At 39.4% G+C, this 9,718-nt stretch overlaps 1 protein-coding gene across 2 annotated transcripts in view; it reads left to right on the top strand.

The window, feature by feature from the left end:
* Positions 1 to 8,957: 8,957 nt before the first annotated feature.
* The window catches only part of Cdk15 (cyclin dependent kinase 15), a 91,461-nt gene continuing 90,700 nt past the window's right edge, over positions 8,958 to 9,718 (top strand). The window contains exon 1 of one of the 2 annotated variants that reach the window (XM_021263624.2): positions 8,958 to 9,303. In XM_021263624.2, coding sequence (XP_021119283.2) covers positions 9,181 to 9,303 — 123 coding nt within the window. In that variant the 5' untranslated portion in view covers positions 8,958 to 9,180. The remainder of the gene's footprint in view (positions 9,304 to 9,718) is intronic. The other variant, XM_004851207.3, reaches the window with a different exon arrangement.

Genomic DNA, 9,718 nt, shown 5'->3' with positions numbered 1-9,718 from the left:
CACATAGAGTATTGTTTTCCATCCTTGACTTTCAATCTATGAATTTCTTTTTGAGTTAAATGTGTTTCTTCTAGCAGCATATTGTTGGATCTCGTTTCTTGATCCATTCTTCCAATCTGTCTCTTTTGATGGGTGAATTGAGACCATTTACATTGATGGTTATATCTGATAGGCATTGACCTATTCTTGTCTATTGGAGGCTGATCAGACCTCCAATCACCTGACCAAGGGTACAGCAGCATGATGACAAAAGACAAGACAAGATCTTTACTGCATAAATGGGGGGCCAGGATGGTCAGAACTCTTATCAGGCTAAGACACTATCTCCTGAAGTTTCCCACTATTTATTGAACTTGCCACTACTTATTACTTTCTTGAAAAGGCAAGGGGAGTGCAGAGAACAGTGGAGCAGAGAGCACTAATGCAAGCAGAGTCATAGCAACAAGGGAATGAGACATTCCAGCAGAAATAGCTCATAGATTAATAGGAAACTTGTTTTTTCCCATAGATTAATTTTTGCTTTCATAGAAGTTTTATGTGTGAGTCATGCTGCCCTTAGCTGCACTATTCTCTTGCCATCCAAAATGTCACAGCATCACAGATCATTGAGACCTCCACTGTAACCAGTGGCATGGGGAGTTGTTTTTTTCCCACACACCAACTGCTGGCTCTTCAGACAAGGTGTTGTGGGCTAATAGGCAAACTCAGACTTTTAATATGGAAAGCCAGTTTATGAGTTTGTAGCTCACTCAGGGTGGTCCCCATCACTTGTCATATTATTTTCCTGTTGTTGGTTCTCTTTCTTTCCTGTGTTTAATTGCTTGCATTGCCCAGTAGATTCATTCTATTGGAATTTATGGAATTGTTGTCTTCATTGCCTTTTTCTAGAATATCCTTCAGAAATTTTTGGAGTGCTGGTTTGGTGGTCATGTATTTCTTCAAGTGTTCTTTATCATGGAAGTATCTTATTTCTCCATCAATTTTGAAAGATAATTTTTTGAGTTATGTCAATCTGGGTTGGAGGTTGTTTTCTTTTAGAGCTTGAAATACTTCACTCCAAGATCTCCTTGATTTAAGAGTTTGTGTTGAGAAGTTTGCTGTGACTCTGGTGGGCTTTCTGTTATAGGTGATTTGCTTCTTTTCTCTAATGGCTTTTAATATTCTGTTATTATATTGAATTTCTGGAATCTTGAGTATCATATGCCTTGGTGTAGTTTGTTTGGTCATGGATAATTGGAGTTCTATAGGCTTCATTTATCTGTATGTCAAATCTTTTTGCCATCTTTGGGAAGTTTTCTGCCATTACTTCCGTGAACATATTTTTTTATGTCCTTTGTGCTATCTTCTGATTTTTCATTGATTCTGATCAATCTTATGGTATTCTTCTTTGCGTCATCTAGTAGCTCTTGGATTGATTTTTTTTGTGATCCCTAGTGATTTTTAAGAAATCTTTCTTGTGATGATTGTTAACCACAAACCTGTCTTCTAGATCTGATAGTACATCCTCACATTGGTTGATTTTGCTGCATATACTTTCAACAGAATTTTTAATCTCCTGGATATCTGTTTGAATGTGTTTCATGAAATCCAGTTCTTTCCTATGTTAGGCATTCATCATTTCCATCACCTTCCTAAGTGCCTTGTTTTTTCTGTATCTACTCTAGAATCACTAACCATGTCCTTCATTATGGTTATCATATCTTTAGTTATCTGTGAAATTATTTCTGATTTGGTTTTTTCTAGAGTCTCATTCATCCACTTTGATACTTCCACTACTACCATCTTAGAAAGTTCATCTAGGTGGCTTTTGATTTATTTTCCTCAATGTTAACTGTATTTACCTTGGGTAAGCTGCAGGTCTGGGATTACATCTTGCCTCCATGTCTCCTAATTTTCTATTTTTTAAATTTGTTTTCTTCATTAATGCTTGTAAACTACTTATGATAGATGGCTTTATTACTAGTATTAAGACTTCCTCAGGAAATGACTGCTTTTCAGAGATATCTTCTGGGTGTATCTGTTTTATGGATTTTGAATCTGCCCAAGATCCTGCCTCTTCAATTTATTAGGAATGAGAAATTTATGCCTATTTGGCCCAGCACCTAGTTCTTTGGTATAAGACTATGGTATTGTTTATGACCCCCAGCCTATCTCTATATTGGCATATAAAGAAGAACAACTGATCATAATATATCACCTTGGCTAAAGTAGTACAATTAGTAATAACAATAGTATCAAACACAATCTAGAAAATGACAAACTGTGGTAATTGTTAATTTGCCACTTTTAACCATAGGTACAGGATTTATAGTTATATTAGAAAATCTAAAACAAATATTCCCTCAATAGAGTGATTTTACCCTCAGGGGAGAAAAATTGAAAAGCATAAGAGGAAAATTAGAGAAATAAAAGAAGAGAAAGAGATTAGAAACAAGGATGACTGTCAAAGGAAGATTACTGAAGCTTTGGAAAACTAATGAAGGAGGGAAAGAAAGAAGGAAAAGACAAAAATAAGGGCTAAACAAAACAAACAAACTAGAAACAATATTCACACTCATGAAAAAATCAAAAACAAACAATAAAAAAAAAAACCCAAAGCAAAGGGAAAAAAGAGATTTCTCTGTGATTTCATCCCCGTGATACCTCCTGGGGTCTACAGTTTCATAGTAGTGTCCAATTCAGGGCATGTTTCTGCTGTCACTGGTAGACAAATGAGGCAGATAGAGCTCAGATCCATGCTGGATAATCCCAGCAAGCCTGCAGTAGGATTAGGGTAAATGTGAAGTAGGAATAGTAGGCGCCAATTCTGGTGCTTTCAACTCTACAGAAGTTCAGGCTGATCCTAGCCTCTGGTTGTGGGGTTGAGGCCTGAGTTGTTTAGCCTACAACATTCTAGGTGTCTCTTGCCAGCTTGTCCTCAGCTGTCTGACCCTGGAGGTCTCCTGTGGTCATGCCTCACCCAGTCACTGGGAGCCCTGAGATGAAGCCAACCCATGACTGCTCCAAGTCCTGGGCTCTGTTAGCTCCTCCTAAAATGGTGTCTGGCCAAGCACTCTCTCCAGAGGACACCTGGACTGGAGTCACTCTCCAGCTGTTGTAGCTCACAGAAACCATTCCTTCATTCCACTGATGCATTTCTCCCTGGAGGCCTCTGAAGTCACCTGCCTTCACTGTATCTCTGTAGATTCAAGCCTCTTCTCTCATGCTGTGAGCCAGGAGTCAGGGAGAAAGTGCAGTTTGCCATCTCCTTTTTCTGTTTTGACGTCTGTCTCTTCACTTTCCCTGTGGGCTTCAATTCTCCCTTCAGATCCTTTCTGGGTGACAAGGATCTACCTCCCTCCTTCTTTTCTTCCCCAAGTTGCTTTATTCCAGTGTCAAGATTCCAAATCTCAGAGAAGCTGATTTGCTATTGTTTACCACTCTGCCATCTTCCCAGAAGTCTCCCTTTTAACCTTTCTTGATGCTCCAGGGTACCAGGAGGTATGAAGATAATAGGTTATTCTCAAGGCTTTTGAGACTTCCTATGTCACAATGCCACCCACAGAGTCAGATGTGGAAAAATTCAAAAGGTCTGTCTCCATGCTGGAGATCTGAAGGATCCAGTCAAAGGCCTAGCGCTCACTGTAGTGTCCTGCACAAGTCCATATTAGGAGGCTGAAGGGTCTGTGATGAAAGATTAGAAGGCTGAAGGGTCTGTGATGAAAGACTGAAGGATCTGCCCTACAAGGCTGAAAGCTTGGTGCTGGAGGCTGAAGAGTCTGTTATGCTGGAACCCAGGAGATAACGTACAAGGTAAAGGCTGGAAATCCTTCAAAGAAACAGAAGCCAGGAGTGTTATTTAGTCACAGACTGAGCACATCTGTACTGGACTAATTGTTCTGACCAAACATTGAATAGGATGAACGCCGGACAGAGAGACATGGAATTGAAGATGGAAGACATAACCTTTATCTCAAAGATGTGTTTCAGGCCAGAGAGGGAGTTCTTCTACCATTCTGAGTACCAAGGAGCCAACTCCCATCCTCATACCAGTGTGCTAGGTAGATGGGCTTGCTGTGTCTAGGGAAGGGTGTTGACTCTGCATGCATGTGCTCATTGTGTGGGCCATGTTGGGAGGAAGGACCCCAGAGTCAATTCCAGTGGCTTGAGGTTCTAATTCTGACCTTTGTGCTCTAAAAACACTTGATAATCCCATTTCCTCATATATATTTGGAGAATAAATATCTACATCACAGAATTAAAGAAGATGCTATGTGTGAAGTACTTGTTTAGAACAGATAAAAATGGTAGCTATCTTTGGTGACACTGCCTAATGAAGAACCAAAGATAGGCATAGGCATGAATACACATTGATATGATTATCTTCTCATTTTTAAATTGTATCAAGAACGGCAATGATCAAGCAGGTTAAAAGTATGGACTTTGGAGCTGTTCTGACTTCATTTAAATCCTGCTACCACCATTTCTTGCTGGTTTGGCTTTGGGAAATGTATTTAATACTTTTGGCCATGGAATTGTTGCTTTGGGTTTTGTTTTCTTCCTTTAAAATATTTTATTGGAATCTTTTTTTACTAAACCAGGTACCTCTATAAGACAAAGTAAATTTAAGTGAAACTTGACTACCTGATACATAAATCCCAAAATTTCTAGACAATCTTTTGCCCGGTAAGTTCACAGCTACTCACACAGGTTAATACAGAAAAGATGTAAGTTCCTAGGATCTGTCCAATAACAAATAAAGGACAAACTTAGAGTCAGCAAAATCCACAGCAGTCAGAGGAAAAAATCTGGGTTGGTGCTTGTGATAGCCTGGCACTGAAGTAGCAGACCCATTCCCTAGGTGCCCAACAGTTCCCAAGGGGTTATTCCAAACTTTAGATTTTCAGTCATCAAGTTCTTGCAGAATCTTTGTGACCACAGAATTGTTATGAATAAAAATACCTAAGCCATGTATTTGTCTTATTATTATTGTCACCTTTTTTCTCTGCCCTATATCCAGAATAACTAAATATGTAACAAGTTGCCTCACTATGAGACCTGATTATGCACTGAATCATTCTTTTTCAAAAAATTGTGCTGTGGTAAGTGGAAAATTAAACATGAAATTGGTATCCTCTATTTCAGTGGGGAACAGATCATCATTTCTGGCCTTTTCCCTTTTTCTACCCAGACTCAAAATTATAACAATCACACATGCAAACAGCAGAGAAAAATATCTGGTCTATGGAAATAATTTGCTGTTGTTGTTTAAGTTGAAGATAGGAAGTCTTCCACTTTGCTTGCATTTACTGACATCCCAAAGATTCCTATTGTTTTAGGATTGATATTTAATATAATTGCATTGTTTCACAAGCTAAGTCATTATATCACACCTGGCAGCTAGATTTTCCTACATGCCAAGGAAGTGTTTTTATTTGTTAGTTTGTTTGCAGTGTTGGGCATCAAACCCAGTCCCAGCCCTGTGAAATGTTTGGGGTTTTTTTAACCTGTCATTTCTTTCCAGCTGTTAGAATACAGACCTACGCATATGGTATTACTTGACATTCTTGAGCATTCCACTTGTAGTTCAGAGTTTTGATTGGGCTAGGGATATAGCTCAGTGGCAAAGCACTTCCCTAGCATGTGCAAGATCCTGGATTCAATCCCCACCAACACCACGAGAACAACAAAAAGAGCCTTGATCCACAATAGGTAAACTAACTTTTCAGAAGTGAAGGCCAAGATGTGGGGGAAATCTGAATAAGAGGGAGGAATCTAGTATTGTGAAAAAGAATATGGAGGGCTTTTTTTTCTAGTGCTGAGAATGTACCCAGGGTCTTCTTGTCCATTCTAGGGAAGTGCTTTACCACTGAGCTACCCCCTCTAACCCTGGGAACATAGAATAGAAAACTAAGCACAATAACAGATATTTGGCATTTCTGCCTAGAAATATCTCTCTCTCTCTCTCTCTCTCTCTCTCTCCTTCCCTCCCTTCCTCCCTCCTTCTTTCTCTCTCTCCTTCATCCTCCCTCTCCCCTTCTCTCTTTTTCCAGAGGTAGGCATTGAACACAGGGGCACTCTGTGACTGAAGTGTATCACGAGAAGCTCCTATCTCAGTTTCCCCAGTAACTTGGGTTACAGGTACACCCCACTGCCCATGACTCTGCTACTCTTTCTTCCTTTCCCTTTCTTCTCTTTCTTTTCCTTTTGGTTCTTTAAGACAAGGTCTTACTATGTAGCTCAAGCCAGCCTTGAACCTAGTATGTATCCCAGAATGGCCTGGAACTTGTGATCCTTCGGCCTCGGCCTCCCAAGTACTGGGATTATAGGTATGCACCATCACACCCAGCTCCCATTACTCTTTCTCAAAGAGAGTGGAAATGGAAGATAGCATGGGAGTTTATAACACCAAATTAACTGAAAATTGACTATAAGTAAGTAAGTAGCTGATAAGTAATTAACTAATTAGTTAATTAGTAAGTAACTAATAAAATGATGTAAAGACTGACCATATAGGTAAATAAAGGCACAAAGGTGACCTAGATACCAAATGCTTGCAGTACTGCTTCTTGTCAGCAGATAGCACTCTCAGTGTTAGCAGTTGCAAGTTAAGGTACTCCTGGAAAAAGGAAGAAGTGTGATTTAAGAATTGGGTGCAGTGGTGCATACCTGTAATCCCAGAATCCAGGAGGCTGAGGCAGGAGGATGACTGTGAGTTCAAGGCCAGCCTGAAATACATAGGGAGACCTTGTCTCAAAAAAAAAAAAAAGAATTATATTTTGCAGCTTTTTTTTTTTACCGAAAGTTGTACAGCTTTTGCCAAAGATAATGGCACTCTGATTAACTAGAGTCATGGAACCAGGAGGGATCTGACCAAAAAGAGGGGGGAAAAGGTTTAATTGATATAGAAGAATTAAAAGAGAGAGAGGGAATGCCTTGAAAATCATGCCTTGCAAATCAAACTAGTCACTTACCTTCTAGTGGTTCATTTGGAATATCAAGAGTCCTTCAAATTTAGCCCTTGTAATTAATGAGAAATGTGACCAAACTGAGAGGTTTTATGCTTTTTGTACAAATACAATTTATTAATATCTCCCCATTAACTAAAATTTGTGAAATTTGGTATGTGGTCTTGGGAGCTTTATAAATATGTTTTATTATTGCTAGTTTGTAACCTTGGGAAAGCTACTTGACTATATGGCTCAGTTCCCCCAGTGATTAAGTAGGGATGAAAATGGTACCTACCCCATGGTGAAGGTCAATCTTGTGCCAGCATGGAGCTTGGTACAGAGTAAGCACAGGCATGGTAGCTGTTTCAATGATGATGATGATGATGGCTGCACTTTTATTGAGAGCCTTACCCACGCTTGTCAGAAATAGGCAGGAATATAAATAAATAAATAATCAGTCAAAATGTATGGATCTTGTGTGAATTCATTTTTTTAAATATGGTTATTTTTTTCTCTCCTTTTTCAGTACTAGGGATTGAATCTATTTTATATGATAAAATTCACAATATTCTTTTAGGAAGCAATTGTGATAAAATGTTATAATAAATCAATATAATGATCCTGACTAAATTAGAATTTCTGAGAAATTAATTTCTCATTCTTTCAGGTGACTATCAGTCAAAAGATTTCATAGTTTTTGTTTGTTTGCTTTTGCTTTTGTTTTTGAGATGAAATTTCACTATGTTACTCAGGCTAGCTTTGAACTTAAACACCCCCCTTTTGCCTCAGATGAAATCTCAAATATGTGCCCCCATTACCCACCTTAAAATTCTAATAGTTTTTAAGCCTACTGTTTTATCCTTTTTCTTTATTAGTGTAATTGTGCTCGCTTCAGTAGCATATATACTAACACTGTATTAGTGTAATTAGTCCCCCACTCCCAGTTTAAGTGAATCTATTTATTTATTTATTTACTTACAGTACTGGGATTGAACACAGGACCTTCACACACACTGTGCTACATTCCCATTCCTCTGTGTGTTTTTACTGTGAGACAGGGTCTCTCTAAGTTGCTTGCAATCCTTTTGCCTCAGCCTCTCAGAGTACTGGGATTACAGGTGTGTGCCCGCCCCCACATCCCTCTTTTAGTGAATCTTTGAACTGGCTTATTCTGGTTCTCTTTTCTTCTGGTAATTTTAAAATAAACTTAAATGTATATTCATAACTAAATTATATGAAAATTTTTAGGATACGATCTTGAGCTCAGATATCAAATAAAAATAAATACTATGATAATAGACATAATTCTTATTTTTCCCTTGGTAATGATTTCACATGTGTGTGTCTGTGTGTATCTATGTATATCTGAAATTTTATCTTACACTGTGATTGGCACATTATAGTGGCAATAATCTTAGGCATCTATCAGAGAAAAAGTTCTGTTCAAAGACCAGATGACAAACCAGTTTGAGTCAGATTCCTAGACATGTGAAATACTAATAGTGCTTTACATATAGTAATCATTAATCATGTTTATGTGGAAGAAAGGGATGGGGAAAGGAAAGAGAGGAAGAAGCACAAAGATAACTCCTCTCTCCACCCCTGCAAACAGGTGAGGACAGCACAGGTGCTCAGCAGGGTGCAGAATGAAGGAGTGAATTACTACCCCTACAGCACTGTTGCACCACTGTTGCCAGGAGACAAAGAGGTGAGGTAAAGATGGTCAGCTTTCTTTCTGCTCTATATTCTGTGGTTTCTTTGACTACTAGAAGTTAGTTAGGTTGCAAATTTGCTTTAAAGTAGGAAAACCAAAATGCTTTCAGATGACATGGAGGGAGAAAATGTTCCTCAGCCTGTCCACGTCAGCACCACGGAAGCCTAATAATATCAATCTCACTACCAGTAATGTCAGGTAAATACCATCACAGGGACAAGCAATGCACATTAATAAAAAGTGTGCACACCATCAGCATGAACTCGTAGCTGGCAATAAGAACCTTACTTTTGCTCTATCCGATATCAGCTGCCTTGTTTTCAGTCGCAGGCAGGCAAGCAGTCACCTTTCTAATGCAGAGCTCCTTGCCTGACAGGAAAAACTGCTGAAGTCATGAGGCTGCTCCAGGCAGAGTCCTTTTGTGAGTCATAGGAAAGCTCCAGCTGCTGACCTCTGGCGAAAAGAGAGCGAGCGAGGGGAGGAGAGGCAGAAGAGGAAAGGTTCAAGTGCAGGTTTTCTCCTTAAACCTGGAAGATTATGGGTCAAGAGCTGTGTACAAAGAGTCTACAGCCTGGGTGCAGCTGCTACCACCGTTCGGAGGGGGGAGAGGCACGCAGCTGGCCGAGGGGTCAGCCTGTGGCGATGGAGCCTGCGCTCGAGGTATTTGAGGTATTTGAATCCGGGAAGAGCATCTTTCTCTATTGATAAACGGAGACGTTCCGATGCTCCCTTTCTGTAGCGAGGTCTGATTCTTCTGCTGTAGGTCTAAACCTTTAAAAAGAAAATTCTATTAAGGTCACAGAAATTTATGGCTATCGCTATGCAATGTGGAGATGGCTTGTAAACTAAAGGGGGAAATAATGCTAGGCTTTGAGCTGTAAAGTACGGAACTCCCTTGACTTGAAGTGGAGAGAGTGGTTCTTCTCTCGAAATCTCCCAGGTACTACATTGCAGAGCTGAACCACAAAAGACAAGCTGTAGTATTGGTTGGTATGCAGTGGATTCAAAATTTCAATAATTAGCTTATGATTATTAGCACTACCATACTAGAAAATCACCCCCTAAAAATAATTTA

The sequence above is a fragment of the Heterocephalus glaber genome, unplaced genomic scaffold (genome assembly GCF_053883595.1).
Source record: "Heterocephalus glaber isolate CG9 unplaced genomic scaffold, H.glaber_assembly_v1.0 deba00000621, whole genome shotgun sequence".
Lineage (NCBI taxonomy): Eukaryota > Metazoa > Chordata > Mammalia > Rodentia > Bathyergidae > Heterocephalus > Heterocephalus glaber.
The sequence above is the reverse complement of the archived record's forward strand: the minus strand, read 5'-3'. Positions and strand labels throughout refer to the sequence as shown.